Raw genomic sequence first — 27,485 nt, forward strand, 5'->3', positions numbered from 1 at the left:
ACGAAAGACTAGAGCAGAAGCAGTATTTGACGAGGTAACAGTAGAGAATTTTTCAAAACTGATAAAAGACATCAACATAAAGATTCAAGTCTCTCAACAAACTCCAACCAGCATAAACTCCAGAAAACAAACAAAAAAAGTACATCAAAGTCCACCTACTGAAAACCAGAAACAAATAAAAATATTTTAAGCAGTCAGAGGAAAAGAAACATTACCTTCAAAGAAGCAACAATAAAACTGACAGCTGATTTCTCAAAACAAATGATTGAAACCAGAAGACAATGCTATGACATAGTGAAATGGTAGTTGTAAATTCAACTATATAAGTATATTAAAAGTAAATTGTTTGTAATTCACTATATGAACAAATTTAAGAGAAAACCCATGGCTGGGCGTGGTGGCTCACACCTGTAATCCCAGCACTTTGGGAGGCTGAGGCGGGCAGATCATGAGGTCAGGAGATCGGCACCATCCTGGCGAACATGGTGAAACCCCGTCTCTACTGAAAATACAAAAAAATTAGCCGGGCGTGGTGGCAGGCGCCTGTAGTCCCAGCTTCTTGGGAAGCTGAGGCAGGAGAATAGCGTGAACCTGGGAGGCGGTGGAGTCTGCAGTGAGCGGAGATCGCACCATTGTACTCCAGCCTGGGCAGCAGAGCGAGACTCCGTCTCAAAAAAAAAAAAAAAGGAGAAAACCCATGTAATCATCTTGATACAGAAAAAGGATATGACAAAATTCAGCATTCATTCATGAACAAAAATCTGAACAAACTAGGAATAGAAGGGCTCTTCATTGAACTGATGGCAAACATCTATGAAAAACCCAGTTAACATCATACCTAATGGTAAAAGAATTATTCTCACCCCATAAGATCAGGAACAAGGCAGGAATGTCTTCTCTCACCACCTTTATTCAACATCATACTGGAGGTCTTTGCCAACGTGATATGGTAAGAATAAGAAATAAAAGGCACAAAATTTGAAAAGGAAATAAAATGGCTTTATTCACAAATGATGACATAACTATTTACACAGAAAATCCTTAAGAATCTACCAAAAAAAGCTACTAGAATTACTAGTGAGCTTAGGAAAGTTGCAAAATACAATGCCAATATATAAAACCCATATGTATTTCTATAATGAACAATTAGAAATTGAAATTTTAAAAACACCAGTTCAAAAGCATCAAAAACACATGGGAGGCACTGATGAGACAAATTAAAGATGACCAAATACCATGTTCACGAATCAAAAGAATCAATATTTTTCCTGACATGACTTAGAAAAAGAATCAGGCCAGGCACGGTGGCTCCATGCCTGTAATCCCAGCACTTTGGGAGGCCAATGTGGGCAGATTACTTGAGGTCAGGAGTTTAAGACCAGCCTGGCCAACATGGTGAAACCTTGGCTCTACTAAAAATGCAAAAATTAGCTGGGTGTGGTGGCACGTGCCTGTAGTCCCAGCTACTCAGGAGGCTGAGGGAGGAGAATCACTTGAACCCAGGAGGCGAAGGTTGCAGTGAGCCGAGATCGTGCCACTGCACTCCAGCCTGGGCAACAGAGGGAGACTCTGTCTCAAAAAGAAAAGAAAACAAACAGAAAAACCTCTCATATGTGCTAGTAACTGTTGGTAGTTCCTTCTACAAACATACACTGACCACAGGATCCATTAATTCCATTCCTGGATATTTACCTAAGTGAAATAAAAACACATGCATACATCAAAACCTGCACACGGATGATTATAGCAGAATAAAACCCCAAAAGTAAAAACTCAAAAGTCCTTCAACTGGTGAATAAACACATTTTGGTATATCCAATTGACTACTGTCAACAATATTATTCAAACTATTATTCAGCAATAAAAAATGAGCTACTAATATAGACAACCACATGGATAAGTCTCAAAATCATCATGCTAAATGAAGTTATACCCAAAAGTCCCATGTAGTAAATGATTCCACTTATATAATACTCTGGAAAAAAAACGAAACTATAGAGATGGAAGTCCTATCAGTGATTGCAAGAGCCTGGGAGAAGGAAGGATTGTCTATAAAAAAGCAAGATGAAACTTTTTAAGGTGATGGAAACATTCTAATCTCAACTATGGTGGTAGTCACACAACTACATATATTCATCGAAACTCATCAAAGTGTACACCTAAAAAGAGTATCAATTCCACTGTATGTAAATTATATCTCAATAAGCCTGATCCTCCCAAAGGATTTTAAAGTAAATGTACTAAAGAACTTCAATTTAAAGATTACAATTGTCAGACTAGACATTTATAAGAGAAAATGGAATATGCTGTCACTTACAGTAAGGCGAAGCAGTGCTTCATATGTGTTTATATGTGATGGATCCTAAAGTCATTAGGAAAACGTAAATTAAAAGCAAATGAGATAGATACTACCAGTGCACTACAAGTGCTTCCATCACGTGTACTTGTTTCTTGCTGTGGCTAGTGGTCAAAAACTTTTGAGAATCACTATTTCAAACCACACCACTTCCCATAGGGAAAAATTAATCATACTTTTATACTTTATAAAAATAGGTAAATTGGACTTCAGAAAAGTAAAAACCTTTGTTCTTCAAAATACATGATCAAGAAAGTTAAGCCCGGCCGGGCACGGTGGCTCAAGCCTGTAATCCCAGCACTTTGGGAGGCCGAGATGGGCAGATCATGAGGTCAGGAGATCGAGACCATCCTAGCTAACACAGTGAAACCCCGTCTCTACTAAAAAATACAAAAAGCTAGCCGGGCGACATGGCGGGCACCTGTAGTCCCAGCCACTCGGGAGGCTGAGGCAGGAGAATGGCATAAACCCGGGAGGCGGAGCTTGCAGTGAGCTGAGATCTGGCCACTGCACTCCAGCCTGGGTGACAGAGCGAGACTCCGTCTCAAAAAAAAAAAGAAAGAAAGTTAAGCCCACAGAATGGAAAAAACATTTGCATATCATATATCATATATATTATCATATATCTGGTAACAGACATATCTAGAATATATAAAGAACTCTTACAATTCAACAATAAAAACAGAATCCAATTTAAAATGTGCAAAGGATCTGAATAGACATTTCTCCAAGAAAGATACACAAATGACTAAAAGCATATTAAAAGCTGCTCTATATCATTAATCATTAGGGAAAAGACAATCAAAACCACAATGACATACCACTTCACACCCACTAGGATGACTAAAATTAAAAAGACAGATAACAAGTGTTTGATAGAATGTGGAAAAGTTAGAACCCTCATACATCACTGGTGGGATCATAAAATGGTGCAGTGGTTTTGGAAAAACAGTTTGATAGTTTCTCAAAATGTTAAATGACCCAGCAATTCCACTCCTAGGTATACATACAAGAGAAATGAAAACATATGTCCACACAAAAGTTGTTTATATACAAGCATTCACATCAGCATTCATAATAGCCAAGTGGAAACAATCCAAATGTCTATCAAGTGATAAATAGTGATATATCCATACAATGGAATATTATTCAGCTATAAAAGGAAGTACTAATATATGCTACAACATTACGAATCTTGAAAATGTTATGCTAAGTAAAAGTAACTAAACCCCAAAGGTCTTATATTGTATGATTCCATTTATATGACATGCCCACACCAGTCAAATTCATAGAAAGAGAAAGTAGGTAAGTGGTGGCCAGGGGCTGGGGGGTGGGGAAAGGGGAGTGACCGCTAACAGGTATGAGGCTTCTTTTTGAGATAATAAAAATGTTCTAAAATGACATTGTGGTGATGGTTGCACAACTATGAATATACTTTTTTTTTTTTGAGACGGAGTTTCACTGCCACCCAGGCTGGAGTGCAGTGGCACAATCTTGGCACACTGCAACCTCCGCCTCTCAGGTTCAAGTGATTTTCCTGTCTCTGCCTCCCAAGTAGGTGGGATTACAGCCACATGCCACCACACCTGGATACTTTTTTGTGTTTTTAGTAGAGATGGGGTTTCACCATGTTGGCCAGGCTGGTCTCAAACTCCTGACCTCAGGTGATCCACCCACCTCAGCCTCCCAAAGTGCTGAGATTATAAGCATAAGCCATGGCGCCTGGACTGAATATACTTTTAAAACCCCAATTAATTGTACAGGCTTTAAAGGAGTAGATCTTATGACATATGAATTACATCGCAATAAAGCTGTTGTTAAAAAATTAAAAATCCTTTAACAGCTCTCCTTTGCCAAAACACTTATTTTAATGGGGCATTCAAGTACTTTCATGACTTACTTCCATCTAAACTTTGATACTCATCTACTGTCATTTCCTGCTTCCACAATCTTTTGCTTCTACCCCAAACACATAATGACATTTTATAATTCCCTGTCTTTGCACATATTGTTCTCTGAAAAATGTCACGTCCCAAGCTGGGGTGGTGGCTCATGCCTATAATCCCAGCACTCTGGAAGGCTGAAGTGGGAGGACTGCTTGAGATCAAGAGTTTTGAGATCAGCCTGGGCAGCATAGTGAGACCCTGTCTGTACAAAAAATTTAAAAAATTTGCTGGGTGTGGTGACACATGCCCGTACTACCAGCTACTTGGGAGGCTGAAGCAGGAAGACTGCTTGAGCCCAGGAGGTCGAGGCTGCAGTGAGCTGAGATCACGCTACTGCACTCCAGCCTGGGAGAGTGAGACTGAGTCTTGGAAAAAACAAAACAAAACAAAAGAAAAGAAAAGAAAAGAAAAGAAAAGAAAAGAGTCACACTCCTCATTCTTCTCTTTCTGCTGAACTCCTATACATCCTTCAATGACAAATGCTGTTTCTTTCAAGAATTCATTTCTAACTCCATGCAAAGTGAGTCAGTCCCGCTATGCTACAAATACATCTGTCACTGCTAACAGACCTGAAATCCTTGGGTTTACTAGACAGTAGCAGCTTCAGCCTGAGGACCTAATGCTTGTAAGTACTTAGTAAACATTTATTGAATAAATGAATGACAAAACATTCCCTTCACTACTGACCAGAAGGAGTGCTATTTTTTCTCCAACTAGTTTAATTGGTGAAATCCATACCAATATAACTTGAGTTCTAGCCTTTAGAGACCAACAAAATGAAATAAAAAAACAAATTTGGGGCCAACATCGAGACTTAGGGAAATTACCACAAAGTAACATTTCAGGGGGGGTTCATAGTTTGGATACTTATCATTTGTTGACCAAATATACTTACTGAAGTCAATACTCTTTTATTCAACATATTAAATGTGTTGTTTAACTCTGGTAACCACAGCTGTGACTTAGTTAACGATCTCAATAAATCCTACTTAAATCAAAGACAGGAAAAAATTATGCAAATGAATTCTTATCTGTTTTTCTGCCCAAGGCATATTTGATAACAGATAAAACATACTCCAAATAGTCTCTACTTAATAGTCAGGAAGCCATTTGAGGTTTTATTTGGATCAAAATCAAATACAAAGAAGAGAAGCCTGCTATATTCACAAATGGTTTTATTTCAGAAAGAAATTACACATTAAAAAGAGACATAGTTAAGAGCTTACATTCACATATGGAAGTGAATCTAAGAAAGTCAACAATTATTAATATACAAAACCACATGATTAAAAAAGACAGTAACAGATAATGACAGATGGGCTTGACTTAGATTCATCCACAAAATAATCTTTTGTTTAAAAACAAAAAGATATTGGTCTTAAGATAGCTCTTTAGAAACAAGCTGGTAGTTTCAATGAACTTTAAAATCAAAGCGATCATAACAGTCTTTATGTAGGCTGTATCACACCCACACTCATCCGGCAGGATGGAAGAATCCATCAATTATACCTTGCAGCTAGATAGGATGTCTTCCACTAATCTCTTGTAAACCCAGGCATCGCCCTTAAGCCGCTGCCTCCTGATACCCACCACATCCGGTTTTTGAAGCTGGCACACTTCTAGTTCAAATTGCATTGTCACTTTGCCAAAATCTGACTGTGTTTGACACTTCAGTGTATAACTGCAAAAAACAAGATAAGAAGCTAGTTAGTAGGAGAACCATATTCTGTATAAGAGTTTTCTAAGCCTCTAGGAGGCCAGTGGAGGAAATGAACCATTATTTCATATTAAGCAAAGTATTACTGTTTACAGTTTCCAAATGACCTAACTATGCTTTAGTAATAGAGTATGACTGGTGTTTTCCCAGAAACTGAACTAGGATCCTAAGAATAAGCATGAAAAGGCTTTATTAGAATTCTCCCTTGCTCCAAAGAAAAGCCCCTGTTTCATAGCTATACATGCCATTCATGCTCAAGAAATCTGGCATTCTTTACGTAACCCTTTCAACAGTGTAATCCGCAAACACTGGGCATTTCCACAACATTCACAACAAAGGAAAGTGCAAGAAAGATAATATTTCGTATGTGTGAGCCTTGTCAGAAACTTCTGTCTTTCATATAAATAAAGCTGAAACCACTAACCTGTCAGAAAGGCACGTGTTTTTGAGGTTTTTCTAATTAGTAATAAGAGGTTATGATCATCACATCACTTTATGGCAGAAAGAAAAGCAGAAGAAAAAGCCCAAGGAAATGATATATTCCCATAACTGAAATGTATAGCATTTATAGCTAGAACTGCCGCATTATCTACTCTGAGAATGGAAAGGCCCAGTCAAAATGAAGCCTGAAACTCATCTTAAGACATATGTATGACCCTGAAAAGTTGGATAAATTTAATTCATGTATATAATTTTTAATTAGTTTACATTCTATTTTAGAGTTTTGTCTTACTAATCTTCAATAAATAGAACTGATTTTAAGTTTCAATTCCCTAAATACTTAAGGGTTCCTGATTAGGTGCTGTTCCGCAGATGTGTGGAGAAGTTACATTGTTTCTGTTACGCACTTTTTTCTGTTTCATACTATTATGTACCAAAATATTCTTTTTCTTAGTAACTTAGTCATGTGTTTTGGGAAAGAGGCTTGATCTCTCAAAAATAAGCAGTCAACATCAGAAATGCCAAAAGGAGCACCCTGTAGTTAAGATTCTTGACAGGAAGATGAGGCATAGAACAATTTAGTCACATGTTAGATCTAACAGATCATTGAGAGGCCTGTGACAGAGATATGCCCAGAGGCTCATAAGCCCCAAGCATGAAGAAGAGATCAGAGTGGGAGAGATGTGTTCTAATGAAGCCTGAGAGGAATGCCAGGGTTCACAGAAGGAATGCTTGCCAACATTTACAGGTAAGTAAAATGTAAAATTATATCTGTACAAGAATGTTTCTTAAAATCTTACTCTATATTGACTATTCTATTTACCTGTTTAAATCCATGCGTGTCTCTACTGGCTGCTTTAATAAGGAAATTTTAAAGGGAAATAATTGAATGGAAATGCTTAGAAATATGGCCATCTTGGGTAACCAGAAGAGGCCTGGCTATTGAGACCAGGAGATCATAACCAAGGAGCTTTGGATGGCAATTCCTTCAAAAGGAGAGAAATAAGGTGAAAAAACTTCCTAAAGCACTGAAAATCCAGCCCTGAAAAATAGCCAGTCACGGAAGAGAAGGATTCTATATAAATCCCTGATTTGTTTGAAATGTCTCACAAATTTAATTATAATTTATAAATACTATTGTAAAGCAGAAAATCAAAGGAAAATAGAGGATCTACAAGAAAGCCAGAAGAATTTTGAATTTTCCTATTTTGAAATAAAAAGTCTAACTTTGAAAGTGGAACAATATCTATGCTTCTAAAACTTTTATAGCTTGAACCAAACAAAAGAGAATAAATTATAAGCAATAACACTACCTTAAAAGCTTTTGGAATGAGGTGGGAGAAATATATTTTTTCTAAAGCACAGGGGTGGGGAGATCAACTCCTATTTTCTCTTTTTTTTTTGAGACAGAGTCTCGCTCTGTCACCCATGCTGGAGTACAGTGGTGTGATCTCAGGTCATTGCAGCCTCCACTCCCGGGTTCAAGTGATTCTCATGCCTCAGCCTCCCAAGCAGCTGGAACTACAGGCATGCGCCACCATGCCCAGCTAATTTGTTTGTATTTTCAGTAGAGATGGGGTTTCTCCAGGTTGGCCAGGCTGAACTTGAACTCCTAGCCTCAAGTGACCTGCCCACCTCAGCCTCCCAAAGCGCTGGCATTACAGGCATAAGCCACAGCACCCAACCAACCCCTATTTTCTCAAAGTCCAAAAGACATTAAGTAATAAATTCAACAGCTTGTAAATGTGCTTCTTACCCCTTTTGTACAAAGTCAACATGCTTCTTTGGAAGGATAGACATTATTTCATTCAAGAGTTGATCTGGATTCACTAATCTAGTTGTAGTCACATTATAGTGAAGCTTAAAAAAGAAAAAGAAGAGAAGTAAATTTTTACATCAACACAAAGACTATCACACCAGATCAAGAGTTCCAAAACTCCTCAATATAGTACCATTTCAAATGGAACTATTTCCTGAAAAACACCAAAGGAATTTACAGTCAACTCTTAGTGAATTCATGGCACACTGGGAAAGCTTGGAGAAATGATGGTTATTAGTAACCACACCTGTAGCTTCCTTTTCATACTTTCATCTTCCTCTCCTACCAATCCTTTTAAAGAAATAAATATTAAAGAGCATCCATCTAACTGTTTGAGCTGTGCTTGTTTTCCCCTTCCCACACTATTTTAAGAGCCATTAACAGTCCTGAAATGTATACCACAGGAAGATAAACACCATACAAAGTTTGCTTTGTACCTAGTTGGATATGTTTCCTTAATTCTTTCTGGATTATTTAAAGAATATTATAGAGTTCCAGGAGCTGAATTTATGACAGTTCTATGAGGAAATAAATGTAACAGGTATTCCTTTAAAAAAGTAATGTCATATTATTTTTTCTCATTGACTGAGAGCCTAATTCTCTGAGATAATTTCATTCCTAATTGATATTTATCCTTCATTCATTCACCAACTATTTTTTGAATATTTACTATGTGCTAGGCACTGTTTTAGTGGGTCCTGGACACACAAAAATCCTTCCCTTTCTGGTAAGTACCTTCACTGTCAAACAAAACCTTAGTTTCTATATCTTTCAGGTTTGAGTTCATTGTATAAATAAAATGCTGAGGAAAAAAAGTATCCAACTTTTCAAAATAAGAACCTGTTGCCCAAAGAACAGATATAAGTTTCTTAAGGTAGTGCTTCTCATAGTGTGATATAAGATATACAAGATAGACAAGGTAATTCTGGGTGGCACATGGATAAATATTTTTAAATATGTATTTGTTTCCATCTGATTTAGAAAACATACTTGTATTACATATGTATTTCTTCCCATCTGATTTAGAAAACATAATTAACAACAACAACAAAAAAACCCTAAAGACATATGTTTCCTTTTAAATAAATTTGAGTTTTAAAAAATTATCGGCAGGGCGCGGTGGCTCAAGCCTGTAATCCCAGCACTTTGGGAGGCCGAGACGGGTGGATCACGAGGTCAGGAGATCGAGATCATCCTGGCTAACACGGTGAAACCCCGTCTCTACTAAAAATACAAAAAACTAGCCGGGTGAGTTGGCGGGCGCCTGTAGTCCCAGCTACTCGGGAGGCTGAGGCAGGAGAATGGCGTAAACCCGGGAGGCAGAGCTTGCAGTGAGCTGAGATCCGGCCACTGCACTCCAGTCCAGACAAAAGAGCGAGACTCTGCCTCAAAAAAAAAAAAAAAAAAAAAAAAAAAATTATCTTGATTGTGGTAATGGTTTCACAGATGTTATATATAATGCCAAAGCATATTAATTGTACTTTAAAATATGCACAGTTGGCCAGGTGTGGTGGCTCATGACTGTAATCCCAGCACTTTGGGAAGCCAAGGCAGGAGGATTACTTAAGCTCAGGAGTTCAAGACCAGCCTGGGTAACATAGTGAGACCTTGTCTCCACAAAAAATTAAGACTTAGCCAAGTGTGGTGGCACATGTCCCAGCTACTCAGGAGACTGAGGCAGGAGGATGGCTTGAGCCCAGGAGGTCGAGGCTGCAGTGAACTATGATCATGCCATTGCACTGCAGCCTAGGCAGCAGAGCAAGACTCTGCCTCAAAAAATCAACAACAAATCAAATAAAATATGTGCAAGTTTATTATATATCAGTTATATTTCTATAAATCTATTTGTTAAAGGAGAGTCAACATAAAGAAAAATACCAGATAAATAATAGTGCACACAATACACCCATATAGCAAATGTCATGAAACTGAGTGTAAACGAAGGGACCCTCTCTTTCTTGGTTCCTGATCCAGTACTCTTTTCACCAAACTAAATTGGCTCTGTCAAGATGATATTAATAATAAACTGAACACCTTCAAATCACAATATAAATTACTGCTTTGGTAAAATAAAGAATGAATCCTAATTTATCTATTTAAATTTTGGATTTTTAATAGACTGCTTCCTAAAAGAGGACATAACTACATATGATTTGCTATCTTAAAAAACTAAGGTATTATTTCTACTATCCTTGCAGCTCTTCTGGTAAGTGTATAGTTTTTAGTACAGTATTTGAAGTTGGTGGAAAAAAATAAGGTTAATTTCCCAAAGAAAGTCCTTCAGTTTTGCAAAAACTTAAAAACAATAAAAAGTGTTAAAGATCTAAAGTTAAAGTTTTTGATCTTAGGACTCTGCTAATTATAGACCATGGGCCTATACATGGGGGGGGTAAAGTGCTCAACACTGATAGTAATCCTTGATATTGGAAATACCACCTTATACTAATAAAGCATTTAATACTCCACGTAGCATCCCATATGTAGTCTTGTTTCTACATCTCAGCCCTGTGAGGTTGCCAGGGTAGGCATTTTTCCAGATTTTACAAATGAAGAACCTGAGGAGATCAGGAATAAAATGATTTATCAAAGCTATATAGTACGAAGCTGGAGCCAGAACCCAGGTCTTCTCATTACCAATCTTGTGGTTTTTCTCCTACATTCTGGAAGTACTGGAGAACTCCCTAGAAAGCCAACTAATACCACAGTAGTTTCTATTGAAAAATGCATTCAGGTTCCAAAATATTTACATACGTGACCATTTTTAGAACATTATCCATTAGTATTTGGTAACTGCTTAGCTTCTCAATAATGTATATATACATATATATGGTTGAACTAGTTTCCTTAATTTTATTTAACATTTTTCAGTGCAATGGTACTATGGTTTTTTTAAATCCCAGTGTCAGTGCTTGAAATACTTAACTATCTCCAACCAGAGAAATTTCAAAACAAAAGAATAAAATATGCCTAATAAATAGCCGTATGTAACGTAAACTTCTCAGCACACTACAAAGTTCAAGGCAATGACTGCTAGTGGATAAATCCTATCTTCTTCCATTTTAAGACAGAACACAAATGAGATCTCAGAACATTCTCCTCTGAAACACCCTTCTGCCCAATAGCTCAGCATTTTCCTTCCCTCACCACCCAGATTTGCTCATTACGAGAGTCTCAGTGCAAAAACTAAACACAGACCCAGTCCCCAAATGACGGGCACACTACCATCTTCTCCCCAGCTCTGGGCCCACACCTCTTGGAATGTGTTTTTACTATAGCACTGAGCCCAGTGTGTCAGAACAACATCCCAGCCTGTTTTCACTGCCAGCCTAAGAATTCCTCAAGGACACGGGCTGTGTCTCATTTGTCCCTTTACCTCTTAATTACTCCCCTTCCACCAAACAAACATGTATTCATTAGGTGTTTGAATAAATACTCAGAGAGAATCCAAGAGAATAGAAAGTACTTTATATCAACTAACAGTTTATTTTTCCTTTCCTTCCTTGACCAAATATATTGTCCACCGGTGACACATTAACCCTTTTAAAGCATACTGGGTCTATTAAATAAGATCCACACCTTTTTAGCCAGGCCTTGAGGCCCTTCCAGCCTACCTTCCCCGCTTGTCACTCACTGTTTTCCTGACACACACCACACTCAAAGTTCCAATTATCTTCCCATGTATTCAAATATTTCATGAGGACCTACAAAGTATCCATGAATCAGAGACACAACTAAGTTCAAGTCCCCCTCCTTAAGGCAGCTCTCAGTTCTCCATCTGTGCCCCCTGCTTCTTCACCTCCATGTTGCCCCTGTGACTAATCCCTCCAACTGCTCTTGAATATTTGAATGACAGCTGTTTGCTCCTTGAAGGGAGTGACTGTATCTATTTACTGACTGCACAGTAACATACATATTTTAGTTGCTCAAAAAACATGTATTAACTAAGTGAATAAATACTCAAATAAAAAAACACTAATAAATTCATTCAGTACCTTTAAAAAAAAAAAAAAAAAAAAGGGCAGTCCATTAGCAGTCAGCTTCTGAAGTCCATATGAAAGAATACCAGCCTGCTTACCTTTAGTCTTCTGGGCCCATCTCTGGCACAGCCCTTCCTTTTGCTCCTGGTGAGCACAGTGATAACCTTATCCAACCCCCTTTCAAGGCTTCCAAACACTTTGGCTCCCTTTCTTTTTGGAGTCTCCTCCATATGTGCTTGGTTGAGATCCAGTTCCACTGAGCGGCACCTGTAAAAAAAAACAAAAAAGGCATGAGTAGAGCTGGGCCTCCAGCCTGTGGGGTCCGCAAGGGCGAACTTTTGTCCCTTCATACACATTAGGGTGCCTCATTCAGGTATGCCAGGGCCAGATCACCTCTCTCCTCATCAGGAAGCACCAAAGCCATTTCCTCCTGGACAGGAGCTCTCACCCTTCCACCAGGCAACTGCCACTCAGCAAAACTATTTATCCCCTTCCTTTTTAAAAAATGTCATATATATAGAAAAGTTCAAAGAAGAGTACAGTGAACACCGGTATATCCTCCTAGATTCAACAATTGTTCATATTTTGCCACATTTGCTTTCTGTATGGATATAGATAATACATTAATGTGCATATGTATATAGATATATACTGATATATATATCAATGCATATATCTATATACATAAATTTAATGTATATAGGTAATACATTAAATTTACTTATTTGCTAAGCCATCTGAAAGTAACTCATCTGAAGATATCATGACACTTTACTCTGAAACACTTCAGTATACATCTCCAGTGAATAAGGATGCTGTCTTCCATAAAGATGATACCATTATCACATCAATAAATTAATAATAATTCCATAATATCTAATACCCTGTTCATATTCTAATTCTCCCAATTGTCTCTAAAATAGACAATGCCTTTAAGAAATTGCTATAAAAGAATAGCAACCTGAAGGGTTACCTATGCTGCAGAACTTTTCATACAGAGATTTTCTTTGAAACAACAGTGAGTATCTTTACGATTTGGGAGGACTACAATCTGTTAGTGGATATCTATATTTCACTGGCCTCAGAGAAGGGTAAGATGGGCCTCAGAGAGGCAACTAGTTGGCTGGGGTGCGGGCCACTGTCTTCCCAGCCTGTTGTACTTAAGGTGCCATCCTACTGCTGATCAGTTTCACAATTCTACCCCATGAGGAAGGCAGTGGCTACATGTCCAGGAATGGTCACAGGTTATCCACATATAAACAGATATTCCTACTCTCCAACAGAATCTATGTGATGATTTACCTTAATCAGGTCTATTAATATATGAAAAAGGAAATCTGGTTACATACACTAAAGATTAGAACCTAAAAAAACCAAACACTTACCGTCTCTCAGGGCTAATGACACCTGTCATTAACTTGTCTGTTCCTGCTGAATTTACTGGCATTTTACTTGGAGTTTCTTTCAGGCACTGGTTTCTAGCTATTAGAAACAGAACAAACACAATCCATATGCAGCACATACTATGGTTCTGAAATTTCTATTATTAATAATAATGCGTGTATCACATTATTCATTGACTCAGAAATAGTATAATCACTTGACCTGTGATGTCAAAGGCTCTAATTCTTTTTTTTTTTTTTTTTACAATAGTTAATTTTATTTGTTCAACAGCTCATATTGCAAGCATTAAACCAAGCATAGGCTTTGATTCTGTGAGCCCAAATTCACATATTGAAGAAGATCAAAGCAAACTGCGATCCATGTACACAGATGAAAACTAAAGGCTCAGAGTTAATAACATTGTAGTTTTTAAATTTCTATAGCCTAGAGCCCAGTAGTCACAGGTCTTTTAGGTCCTTCTGGATGTCCCACAGGGTATCTGCACTTTTCTTGAGCTGAGCAACTTCATCATCCTTTAGCTTCTGGTTGATAACGCTGGTTAATCCTCGGGCATTGAGGATACACGGAAGGCTCAGGAAGACTTCATTCTCGATGCCATACATCCCCTTTACCATTGTTGACACAGGATGAATCCTGGATAGATTTTTCAACATGGATTCAATAAGGTCAGCCACACTTAATCCAATAGCCCAGTTGGTATATCCTTTTAGCTTGATGACTTCATAGGCACTTTCAACCACCATCTTATGCACTTCCTTCCAATTTTCACTATCATTGTCAGTTCCTATTTCTGGATTCAATTCCTGGAGAGAAACACCTGCCACATTCACGCCACTCCACACAGCCACACTTGAGTCGCCATGTTCCCCCAAAATCCATCCATGGCAGCTGCTGGGATGAATGCCAAGTTTTTCAGCCATAAGGTAGCGAAATCTAGCAGAATCCAGATTACATCCACTTCCAATCACGCGGTGTTTGGGTAATCCACTTAGTTTCCAGGTAACATATGTAAGAATGTCCACTGGGTTGGAAACCACAATTATGATGCAATCAGGACTGTACTTGACGATCTGAGGAATAATGAATTTGAAGACATTAACATTTCTCTGCACCAGATTGAGCCGACTCTCCCCTTCTTGCTGACGGACTCCTGCAGTTACCACTACAATCTTAGAATTGGCAGTCACAGAATAATCTTTATCTGCCACAATTTTAGGCGTCTGAAGAAATAAACTCCCATGCTGCAGATCCATCATTTCTCCTTTAAGCTTATCTTCCAAAACATCCACAAGAGCAAGTTCATCAGCCAGAGACTTTCCCAGAATGCTGATAGCACACGCCATACCAACTTGTCCAACACCCACTACAGTGATCTTATTGTTTGGGACTGTTGTCTCTTCTTCCGCAACTGGTGCAATGAGTTTTTCCTTAAGAGTTGCCATTTTGCACAGGAGAGAGAAGGCGCTGGAGACCTCTGTAACAGCAGTGCGGAGAAGACAATGTGGCTCTAATTCTTTCAAGAAATGTTTCCATGTGATTTATAATAAAAACAAAATCATTTTGCCTTGTATGTGTGGCTCTTCCTTTTTTTCTTCACTGCGAATTGAGGCCATGCTTTTAATTTTATTATAAACAACATGATAAATCTAAACAGATCATATAAATACAAATCTCATAATTACTGATTATTTTTCTAAAAATAAAAGTCAATCTGTATTTATACAAGGGCCCAATTTATGCTTTCAATTGATCTAATAGTAAAAGGTGTTAATTCAATTCATAGCCCAATTAAACTCATGTTAGGCAAAAAGAACAGACCCCTGTGAAAGCTTGACATAAGTTATTAAAGAGATGTAAGCTTTGGCCAGGCACGGTGGCTAACGCCTGTCATCCCAGCACTTTGGGAGGCTGAGGAGGGCAGATCATGAGGTCAGGAGTTCGAGACCAGCCTGGCCAACATGGTGAAACCCCATCTCTACTAAAGATACAAAAAAAATTAGCCGGGCCTGGTGGCGGGCACCTGTAATCCCAGCCACTTGGGAGGCTGAAGCAGAAGAATCCCTTGAACCCATTAGGCAGATGTTGTAGTGAGCCAAGATCACACCATTGCACTCCAGCCTGGAAGACAGAGTGAGACTTCATCTCAAAAAAAAAAAAAAAAAAAAAGATGTAAGCTTTGATTTTTTTTATATTCTCTGTTCCAGAATTTTATGTTTTATTCTAAGTAGGGTATTTGCATTCCAGATAGTTTGTGACAAATTTGTACTAACAAATCTGGTTATGCTGATTAGCTCATGATCTAAAAGTTTTATACCCTTTAGAGATAATATTCACACTATAAAAACAAAGACAAAATATCAAAATTTGTAAAAGAGATTAGGGGCTTGGTTTTGTTTATGACTATTTGGCTATACTCTCACTTTGCACAAGAACAAGAAAATAAGAGCAATCAGAAAGATCTATAAAAACAGTTTTCATCTTTGTATACAGACAGTATCTATCACCATACAGAACTGACCTTCAACAAACTGCCAATGCCTGCATTGTATAGGAGGGATAAAAATGAAGTTAATATTTATGTCAAAAATAACTCACAATGAAAGTAAAATGCAGGGCTGGGCATGGTGGACTCATCCCAAAGTAATCCTAGCACTTTGGGAGGCCAAGGCGGGTGGATCACCTGAGGTCAAGAGTTTGAGAGCAGCCTGCCCAACATGTTGAAACCCCATCTCTACTAAAAATACAAAAAATTAACTGGGGATGGTGGTGCGTACCTGTAATCCCAGCTACCCAGCTACTCAGGAGGCTGAGGCAGGAGAATTGCTTGAAACTGGGAGGCGAAGGTTGCAGTGAGCCAAGATCACGCCACTGCACTCCAGCCTGGGCAACAAGAGTGAAACTCTGTCTCAAAAAAAAGAAAAAGAGAAAGGAAAAGGAAAAGGAAAAGGAAAGGAAAGGAAAGGAGAAAAGCGCCAATGGAAGCTAGCAATCATGGCTTCAGCCACTTGCTTCCTTAAGTGGCTCTTGTGTTTAAAGAGAAAAGACCAATACTAATAGCTTTGACCAACATAATCTTTCTCATCATGACAACATATGTCAACTGATAATATTTCAAGATTGTAAAATAAATTCCAAACTACCCACACTGTAAAACCTTCAGAGTTACACAAAAAGTAAAAAATGTCAATAATGGAAGGGATTATGGCACTAAAAGTTTTTTAAAATAAAAAAGCTCTGGGCCGGGCACAGTGGCTCACACCTATGATCCCAGAAATTTGGGAGGCTGAAGCAGGCGGATTACCTGAGGTCAGGAGTTCGAGACCAGTCTGACCAATATGGTGAAACCCCGTCTCCACTAAAAATACGAAAATTAGCCGAGCGTGGTGGCAGGCGCCTATAATCCCAGCTACTAGGGAGGCTGAGGCAGGAGGACTGCTTGAACCCAGGAGGCAGAGGCTGCAGTGAGCCGAGATCACACCACTGCACTCCAGCCTGGGCAACAGAGCGAGACTCCGTCTCAAAGAAATAAAAAAAAAAAAGAAAAAGAAAAAAGGCCTTGAATGAGCTAAGGTGAGCTGAGGTCCATTTTATCTCCCTGCCCAATCCCATGATTCACAGAGGGTATTGTATTTACAGTAGAGAAAGAACAGAAAGAGACCCTTTCATTGGGAAAGAATGCAATAGCAAGCTATGATTGCAGGGTAGAGGCTATCTCACTGAATTCTCATAACCACCACAGGAAGCGCCACCACCCCCCCACCCACCATCACACACACACACACACACATCAGGACACCAAACTGGCCTCACATTTTGGGGGGAAAGTGTTATTTGAGTTGATGAAACGGAAAATGTCATTAACATAAAAATGGGACTTCTAGCAAATACTCTGGCAAAGTCTTCCGTAATATCTTTATAGATAAGAAGTTAATGCCTCAAACCGGCTACAAGCTGCATTAGTAAACTAGAAGCACAAAGGTAGGATGTGGTTTCACAGCAGTTCACATGGCAATGCTCCAGAGTTTAGGTTTGTTAGAATCTTTTTTTTTTTTTTTTTTTTTTTTTGAGACGGAGTCTCGCTCTGTCGCCCAGGCTGGAGTGCAGTGGCCAGATCTCAGCTCACTGCAAGCTCCGCCTCCTGGGTTTACGCCATTCTCCTGCCTCAGCCTCCCGAGTAGCTGGGACTACAGGCACCTGCCACCTCGCCCGGCTGGTTTTTTTGTATTTTCTTAGTAGAGACAGGGTTTCACCATGTTAGCCAGGATGGTCTCGATCTCCTGATCTCGTGATCCACCTGTCTCGGCCTCCCAAAGTGCTGGGATTACAGGCTTGAGCCACCGCGCCCGGTCTGTTAGAATCTTAAAACTAGAGAAGGTCACAATTGCTGGGGGAAAAAAGGCTGATAAAGTTTAGGTAACATTTTTTAAAGTGACACAAACAAGATCACCATAAATAAAATTCCTTTGGGTTCTTATTATTTCATTACATAAATATGGCCCCTATTATGTAGTAGGCATCAGGCCTAGTACTATGTACAATGTACCAGACAGGTATGGCCCCTACTACAGACCATGCCGTGCTGCAATAAACAAGGCAGAGAGTCTCTACTGTCATGACACTTACCACCCTATCGTAGTGAGACCCAGTCTAGAAAACTCAGTTTAGTTCTAGGCACTATATTCTAAGAGGCAGGCTGACCAAATAGAATGTGTCCAGATGAGACCAGCAACCAAAACAGTGAAGTATCATAAAGGAAATGGTTTAAATAACTGGTGATGACTAAACTGAAGAGGAAACCAAGGGAAATGAGGAAGTTGTAATAACTGGACAAAGACAGATATCTGGAAGGGCATCACAGATTCACCCTGTCTGTTAAGGACAGGCAGTAATACCATAGGGCAGAACAGGACCAGACACCAGAACTGGAGCTCCAGATAAGTAAAGGCTCAATGGAGGCATCAGCTTGAGTCGTAAGTCAGGGTAAAGGGGCGTGCGAGGTCTAAACCTGGGTATATGACCTTGGACAAATCACTTCACTCCTTCTGAGTCTCAGGTATCTTAGTTGAGAAAAAGGGAGTTGGATTAAATGAACTCTAACTTGTCTTTCAGCTTTGATATCCTACGATCTATGATTCAATTTTATAAATGTGAAAAAGAGGAAAAACTCGGTATCATTTGAGAAGAAATTGAAATTGACAAATATGCTTTCATTTCAACTAATGCAAACGTCATGATAAAAAAGCAGCTTGACTTCTAGAAATTCCTGAAAGCAATGCTAGTCACTTCTGACCTGCTATATGTTTACTTAATGTGGTAAGAAAAATGAAACTTCTTACTGCTTAATTCACTTAGCAAATACCTTTTGAGGGTGTAGTGTAACGATTTGGTGTAGTAAGTATTTCTCTCTTATGCTGGTTCTTATTAACTGGAGTCTTTGGCTCAGGAAACATAAAGTACTCTTCATTCTTTACAGCAGACTTAGGAGTATATACATTTTCTTTGTTCTTTAATTTATTTGCAGGTGTTCTGCATAAGGCTGGAGTTAATGATTTAGATTCCACCCCATTTGATTCTGTCCAATACTTGGTAAACTGGAAAAAAAAAAAAAGTTACTTGATAAAGCACACTGAAGAAGAAAAATCAATTTCTTTACAACATTCCTTAATCATTTGCAAACTGCCTTGTACTATTTATTAAAATGAATTATCAAAAGGTATTATTGACAATATTAGGAAATTTGAAAATATATAGTTTTCTTTAATACATGTAGATCACTTTTGTCTGTTCTATTGACAGTAATTTTCAATATGATACAGGTTGAGTGTATATACATACTCAGATCCTAGGCAATATTGTGAATGGCCACAAATCAATTGCTAAGAAATGCTTTCCATACCTAGATAGATTATAGCATTATGGCATAATCTATAGATAGTCACGGCTTGCCTCTGATATATACCAAAAAAAAAAAAAAGTTTAGTCAGCAATTAGGGCAGAAAAAACATGTTAAACTAACAGAAATGTTGGATAAAAAATACTTTTTAATCCTTTTAAATTTATGGTTGAGCTTGCAAGAGAGTAAGGAAAATCCTGAGAGGCCAAACTAAAAACCTGAGAATGAATCCAAAGGTGTAACCAAGGCTGAAACTCTCTGCTGCCCTAAGGGCATCTATCTTCTATCTCTGATAACCTACAGCTTGTGTTTCTACAGCCACAGAAGCCTTGGGCTCTGCAAGGTGGTGAGATAGATCCAAAGCTCCCATGTAAAGCCAGGAAGGGCTATAACTATAATGAAAGGCTGAGTTAAATATAAATCTGCTCTTCAAAGGGAATAGGCAAGAAAAAGAGTGTCTTGGTCTTGGTTCTGAGGGAGGAGAAAAATGAAGCTTCTTTTAATAATTTGTAAGTAAACACAGGCCAGTCTTCAAATAAATAAAGGTCCAAATTAATACAACCTGCATGGTCCCAGAAACCTCACGCCTAAATTTAACTTAAAGTAGTCCTAGGCTGGTTGTGCCTAAGGAACCTGGTAGAAGCAAGCACAACTCCTACCTGAAAGAAAAGCTTCAGTCCAACCTAACTCAAGCCCTTAACCCAAGCCTCAGATAATTCCCATAGAGTTCAAAGAAAAATAAACCTACATAAGAAATTCCAAAAGACACAAGCACTATGAGCATAAAGACTTCAGATATTAAAATTACCAAATACAGAACATAAATAAGTATGTTTGCATGTTTAAAATAGCGAAACAAAAACATGAGAAAAGAACAAGACTACCAAAACTGTTCAAATAGATTTGAAAAATAAAAACTTCTAGAAATAAAAACATGATAAAAATGAAAAGTTCAATGCACATGCCAAATAACAGAATAAAGGAAATAGAGACATTTGAATAGAAATATATGAAATTACTCTGAAGGTACTCAAGAGAGAAAAAGATATGAGATACATGAAAGATGGTTTAAGGAAACAGAAAATGAAATAAAGTCAGTCCAACATAAGGCTATTCTAAGTTGCAGAGATAGATAATATGGACAATGCAAAAGCAGTAATTCCCTCTACTTCTTTTCCCAAAGGAAAAGAAATCAATACATCAAAAAGATACCTGCACTTGTATATTTATCACAGTACTTACTCACAATAGCAGAGATACAAAATCAACCCAAGTGTCCGTCAACGGATGACTGGATAAAGGAAATGTGAGAGAGACAGAGACAGAGAGAGAGAGACAGAGACAGAGAGAGAGAGAGACAGAAAGAATACTATTCAACCATAAAAAAGAATGAAATCCTATCTTTTGCAGCAAGGTGGATGGAAGTGGAGGTTATCTTAGTGAAACAAGCCAGACACAGAATGACACATATTGCATGCTCTCACTCATAAGTGGGTGCTAAAAAAAGGTGTACACATGAATGTAGAGTGGAATGACAGAAAATGTAGACTTGGAAGGGTGAGGAGATGGGAGGGGATAGGTGATGAGAAATTACTTAAGGGGTCCGATGTACATTATTCGGGTGACACCTTAAAACCTTTCACTTGACCACTATGCAGGTAAGAAAACTGTACTTGTACCCTACAAATGTATATAAATATTGTTTTTAAGAAAAAGCACACTGGGCGTGCTGGCTCACACCTGTAATCCCAGCACTTTGGGAGGCCAAGGCATGAGATCACCTGAGGTCAGGAGTTCAAGACCAGCCTGGCCAACACAGTGAAACCCCGTCTCTTCTAATAATACAAAAATTAGCTGGGCATGGGGACAGGCACCTGTAATCCCAGCTACTCAGGAGGTTGAGGCAGGAAAATCGCTTGAACCTGGGAGGCAGAGGTTGCAGTGAGCCGACATCGCACCACTGCACTCTAGCCTGGGCAACGAGAAAGAAACTCTGTCTCAAAAAAAGAAAGAAAAAAAAAGGAAAAAGAAAAAGCAATATATTATTCAATAAATTTTCCAAATTTGATTAAAAATACAAATCCCCATACATAGAAAGCATGATGAATCATAAACAGGATACATAAAAGAAATCCACATCTCTACTTACCAGATTATACAACTGTAAAGGACACTATCCACAGAGACACCACTCAGATGGTGTGCTCCCTGGAGGTGTGCAATGCTGTAGCCCTAACAGTGAAGCTGCAGAAGACCAAACGCAAAGAGATGGCCCTAAAAGGGGCCAGAGAGAAAAGACAGACAAACTAAAAAGGTGCTAGACTGAGGTTAGTTTTTCAATAGCAACAATAGAAGCAAGAAGAAAGTAGAATAATATCTTCAATAACATCCTGTGAATCCATAAATATTTCAAAATAGAAAGCTAAAAACATTCAAGAGCTAATACACTGGACACAGCAATAGCAATAGCATGTAATCCAGGAGGGGTAATCAGAGATTCTAAGGCCTTCATATTGTTTAGAAGGAAAGTAAAGATACAGATTCACAGCCGGGTGCAGTGGCTCACACCTGTAATCCTAGCACTTTGGGAGGCTGAGGCGGGCGGATCACCTGAGGTCAGGAGTTGAAGACCAGCCTGGCCAACATGGTGAAACCCTGTCACTCCTAAAAATATAAAAATTAGCCGGACATGGTGGCGGGTGTCTGTAAACCTAGCTACTCAGGAGGCTGAAGCAAGAGAATCATCACTACAACCCAGGAGGCAGAGGTTGCAGTGAGCCGAGATCATGCCATTGCACTCAAGCCTGGGCAACAGAGCAAGATTCCATCTCAAAAAAAAAAAAAAAAAAAAAAAATACACTCACTTTATATTTGGCTAATATATTAAAAACTTAGAGTAAATATTAAAAGAATATAAATCAAATAGAAACCAATAAAATGTGGGGGGAAAACATCAAAAAAATAAGAAATAAGACAAATAAGAAAAAACAGAAAAAGACAAATAGGAAACATAAAAAATGAAAGATACATAATAAATAAATCCATAATAAAAATAAATACAAGGTGGGTAAGCTCTCAATTCAAAAGACAGATTTTCAGTTTGCATAACAAATCTAGCTATGTTATTTATTTATTTTTTTTTGAGATGGAGTCTTGCTCTGTCGTCCAGGCTGGAGTGCAGTGGCGCGATTTCGGCTCACTGCAAGCTCCGCCTCCTGGGTTCATGCCATTCTCCTGTCTCAGCCTCCCAAGTAGCTGGGACTACAGGTGCCCGCCACCACGCCTGTCTAATTTTTTGTATTTTTTAGTAGAGACAGAGTTTCACTGTGTTAGCCTGGATGGTCTCGATCTCCTGACCTTGTGATCCGCCAGCCTTGGCCTCCCAAAGTGCTGGGATTACAGGCGTGAGCCACCGCGCCCAGCCTAACTATGTTATTTTTAAAGAGACATACCTAAATACAAGGTATGAAAGGTTTCATTGTTTTGTTTCATTGTTTTATTTATTAAGGAAATCTTAATTTCTTTAATTTTATAATAGTTCTTGTATCAGGTTAACCAGTTTCCTCCCATCTTCTTATTCTTTAGGCATGATTTAGTTATTCTTGCCCCTTTGTATTTCCACATACATTTTAGAATCATTTTGACTTAGTTTACATCCACTGAAAAGTTGAGATTACATTAAATTTAAAATTCATTTTGGGGAAAAAATGAGATCTATACCTTCAAATCTCCCTATCCATAAACAAAGTATACCACTTTTCTTTCAGAACTCTGTGTATTAGCCAAGGATCACAGCATTTATTCATAGAAAACAGCTAAGTAGAAACAGTGAGCTTTGAGGTGTTTTAAGTTGTCCTACCTATCCCCATTCCCCTCTCTCCAGCTCTATAATAGTCTTAGAAACTCACAGCTCACAATCATGACAAAAAACAGCAACCTAGGAGCCACTGGAGGAGGCAGAACAGGCTGAAGCTCCTTCAAAGCTTTATGCTCGGAAAATTGTCATTATTTAGCCTGGCCAGTAGTTCCCTAGAAGACCCTACTATGAAAGCTGTCTTTTCTAATTCTTTGTTTGTTATTTATTTGAGATGGAGTTTTGCTTTTGGTGCTCAGGCTGGACTGCAATGGTGCCAACTCGGCTCACCACAAACTCCGCCTCCCAGGTTCAAGCAATTCTCCTGTCTCAGCCTCCCGAGTAGCTGGGATTATAGGCATGCGCCACCACACATGGCTAATTTTGTATTTTTAGTAGAGACGGGGGTTTCTCCATGTTGGTCAGGTAGGTCTTGAACTCCCGACCTCAGGTGATACATCCACCTTGGCCTCTCAAAGTGCTGGGATTACAGGCGTGAGCCACCGCACCCGGCCTGAAAGCTGTCTTCATTTGACCTTACTCAGAGCCTGCCCAGTGTGAAAAGCCTTTTCCCCAGCGGCATCTGTTAAAAAGATTTAGAGGTGCCAGGCACAGTGGTTCATGCCTGTAATCCCAGCACTTTGGGAGGCCAAGGCGGGTGGATCTCTTGAGTTCAGGAGTTTGAGACCAGCCTGGGCAAAATATTGAGACCCTGTCTCTACAAAATAATTTTGTAAAAATTAGCTGGGCATGGTGGCGCACGCCTGCAGTCCCAGCTACTGCCGCCGAAGCAGTGGGTAACAGCTGGTGACAACAATAGACTAACAAAAATGCTGAAAAGAAAAAGTTGGAGAATAAGACGTCCACAGTGACTTAGAAAAGCTCCAAAATATACCAGGGAATCTATAAGCCCAATGTACATGTATAGGATGTGCTTATACCGAGGGCTGTGTATTTGCTCAGGAAAGATTTTAGAAGGGGCTGGGCATGGGTGGCTCATGCCTGTAATCCCAGCACTTTGGGAGGATGAGGCAGGTGGATCACTTGAAGTCAGGAGTTCAAGACCAGCCTGACCAACGTAGTGAAACCTCGTCTCTACTAAAAATACAAAGTTAGCCACCAGGTGTGGTGGCACATGCCTGTAATCCCAGTTCCTTGGGAGGCTGAGGCAGGAGAATCGCTTGAACCCAGAAGGCAAAGATTGTAGTTAGCTGAGATCGCGCCATTGCACTCCAGCCTGGGCAACAAGAGTGAAACTCTATCTCAAAACAAAAAAAAAAAGCCACACTTTGGAAGGATCTAAGATCTCACCTCAAGCTGACCGTGAGGTTCTATACAAATAGGAAGTGAAATCTAAGGCAGAGTTGTCGGCAGCCTGGCTGAAAGCTGAAGGCATACCCCACATGTACACAGAGCCAGCACAAAGACTGAGAGACATATTGATTCCAGGCATCTAAGGAAACCTCGCCAAGCATTAGCTGATCACCATGCTAACTGAGCAGAGAAAAGGTATAGTAAAAATATGGTATTATAATTTCATGGACTATCATCATAAATGTAGCCCAACACTGACCTAAATGACTTTACAGAATTAGTTCAGAAAAGTCACTAAACAACAACAACAAACAGCAATAATACCAAATCCTGAGGAGGGGATAAATCTGATTACCAGAGCTGCAACATTATATTATTTTAAATGTCTAGTTTTCAACAATTACAAGACATATACATGCAAAGAAGTGAAAAAGTATGGCCGGGCACGGTGGCTCATGCCTGTAATCCCAGCACTTTGGGAGGCCGAAGCAGGCAGATCACCTTAGGTCAGGAGTTCAAGACCAGCCTGGCCAACTTGGTGAAGCCCCATTTTACAAAAACACACACACAAAAAAAATTAGCCAGGCGATGGCAGGTGCCTGTAATCCCAGCTACTTAGGAGGCTCAGACAGGAGAATCGCTTGAACCCAGGAGGCAGAGGTTGCAGTGAGCAGAGATCACACAGTGCACTCCAGCCTGGGTGACAGAGCGAGCCTCTGTGTTTTTAAAAAAAAAAAAAAAAAAGGATGGCCTATACATAGGAAAAAAAAAAGCAGTCAATAGAAATTGTCCTTGAAGAAGTCCAGACATGGGCCTTACCAAGCAAAGACTGAAAATCGCAGTTTTTAAATATGTTCAAAGAACAAAAGGAAATGTCTAAAGAACCAAGGGAAAATGTAAGAGCAATGTCACAATAAATAGAGAGTATAAATGAAGATAAAATTATTTAAAAGAACCAAACAAATTCTGGAGTTCAAGAGTACAATAACTATAACAAAAAATTCACTAGAGGGATTAAACAGCACTTTCAGTAAGCAGAAGAAAGAATCTGAAACTTCTGAAACTTGAAAACAGGTTAACTGAAATTCGTCTGAGAAACAGAATGCAAATAGATAAAGAAAAATAAACAGGGCCTCAGAGTACTGCAGGGCATCATCAAGTGTGCCAATATACATGGAAGGGGCGTACCAGAAGATAAAGAGAGTAGGACAAATAAAATATCTGAAAACTTCCCAAATTTGATGAAAAACATTAATCTATACTAATCTTCAATAATCTAAAAAGCTCAACAAACTTCAAGTACAATAAAAAGATTATCAAAAGGAAAGAAAAACAGATCAATTGCCACCGAGAGTTGGGAGGGGAAGTTAACCACAAGGGGAATGAGGGAATTTTGAGGAGTAATGGAACTGTTTTATATCTTAATTTTGGTGGTGGTTATATAACTGTATGCATTTGTCACAGAACTGCACACTAAAAAAGGTGACTTTACCTATTTAACTACATGTAAAGTATACCTCATTATACCTCATTTTAAACAAAAAAGAAGGCCGGGCACGGTGGCTCATGCCTGTAATCCCAGCACTTTGGGAGGCTGAGGTGTGTGGATCACCTGGGGTCAGGAGTTTGAGACCAGCTGCTGACATGGTGAAACCCTGTCTCTACTAAAAATACAAAAAAACAGGAGAGGCAGCAGGCACCTGTAATCCCAGCTACTCAGGAGGCACAAGAATCACTTGAACTTGGGAGGCAGAGGTTGCAGTGAGCCAAGATCGTGCCACTGCACTCCAGCCTGGCCAACAGAGCAAGACTCAGCCTTAAAAACTAATAATAATAAACAGGAAATAAAGGAGCAGTAAAGAGCTCTAAAATAGAATCTTGGCTTGCTTCAACTTGGGTATAATTGACTTCCCTTTCATTCGTATTCCAGTTATCTCTCATTAACATTTTCGGTGGCACACCTTGGTTTCACATTACTCTGGTTGTTTTTATAATTGAAACAATAGATTCTGCCTTAAATAGTAATAAAAATTACTAACCTGTGATTTTTGGGGAGTAGCAGTACCTGTTGATAAATTATCTTCACACCAATCATAGTCTATTAATCCAGCCACATAATTTTCATCACTTGTGGTCACATCTTCCAGACTCCGATTCTTCGACTATTCAATGAAAGACAGAAGAACTTAAAGACAACAGTACTATGATTCAATATTTAAAATACAGTCATGCATCACTTAACGACAGAGACATTCTGAGAAATGTGTTATTAGGCAATTTTATCATTGTGTGAACATCATAAAAGGTACTTACACAAACTGAGATGTCAGAGTCTATTACACACCTAGGCCACACCTAGGTTATATGTTATAGCCTATTGCTCCTACACTACAAACCTGTGTAGGATGTTACTGTACTGAATACTGTAGGTGGCTTTAACACAACAATACACATTTATGTATCTAAACATAGAAAAAGGCCGTCCCTGTGGTGGTTCATGCCTGTAATCCCAGCATTTTGGAAGGCCAGCACAGGTGGATCACTTAAGCTCAGGCGTTCACAACCAGTCTGGGCAACATGGTGAAACCCCATCTCTACAAAAAATAGAAATTAGCCAGGCATGTGCCTGCAGGCCCATGTACTTGGGGAGGCTGAGGTGGGAGGATCGCTTGAGTCCATGAGGTGGAGGTTACAATAAGCAGAGGTTGTGCCACTGCACTCCAGCCTGGGTAATACAGCGAGACTCTGAAAAAAAAAAAAAAAAA

General features: G+C 39.1%; 1 protein-coding gene and 1 pseudogene across 2 annotated transcripts in view; both read right to left on the reverse strand.

Annotated features, from left to right (window-relative positions):
* Nucleotides 1-5,460: 5,460 nt before the first annotated feature.
* MELK (maternal embryonic leucine zipper kinase) overlaps nt 5,461-27,485 on the reverse strand; it is a 96,237-nt gene continuing 74,212 nt past the window's right edge. Inside the window, exons 12-17 of the mRNA XM_023203174.1 lie at nt 26,760-26,882; nt 19,020-19,251; nt 13,642-13,738; nt 12,355-12,523; nt 8,217-8,320; nt 5,461-5,983 (exon numbers count right to left, since the gene is read on the reverse strand). Of these exons, the coding sequence (XP_023058942.1) occupies nt 5,806-5,983; nt 8,217-8,320; nt 12,355-12,523; nt 13,642-13,738; nt 19,020-19,251; nt 26,760-26,882 (903 nt within the window). The 3' untranslated portion in view covers nt 5,461-5,805. The remainder of the gene's footprint in view (nt 5,984-8,216; nt 8,321-12,354; nt 12,524-13,641; nt 13,739-19,019; nt 19,252-26,759; nt 26,883-27,485) is intronic.
* Nucleotides 13,902-15,161, reverse strand: LOC111536744 (annotated as a pseudogene). Its single transcript, XR_002729811.1, has one exon. The product of XR_002729811.1 is annotated as an L-lactate dehydrogenase B chain pseudogene (transcript).

Source organism: Piliocolobus tephrosceles, chromosome 14, assembly GCF_002776525.5.
Source record: "Piliocolobus tephrosceles isolate RC106 chromosome 14, ASM277652v3, whole genome shotgun sequence".
Lineage (NCBI taxonomy): Eukaryota > Metazoa > Chordata > Mammalia > Primates > Cercopithecidae > Piliocolobus > Piliocolobus tephrosceles.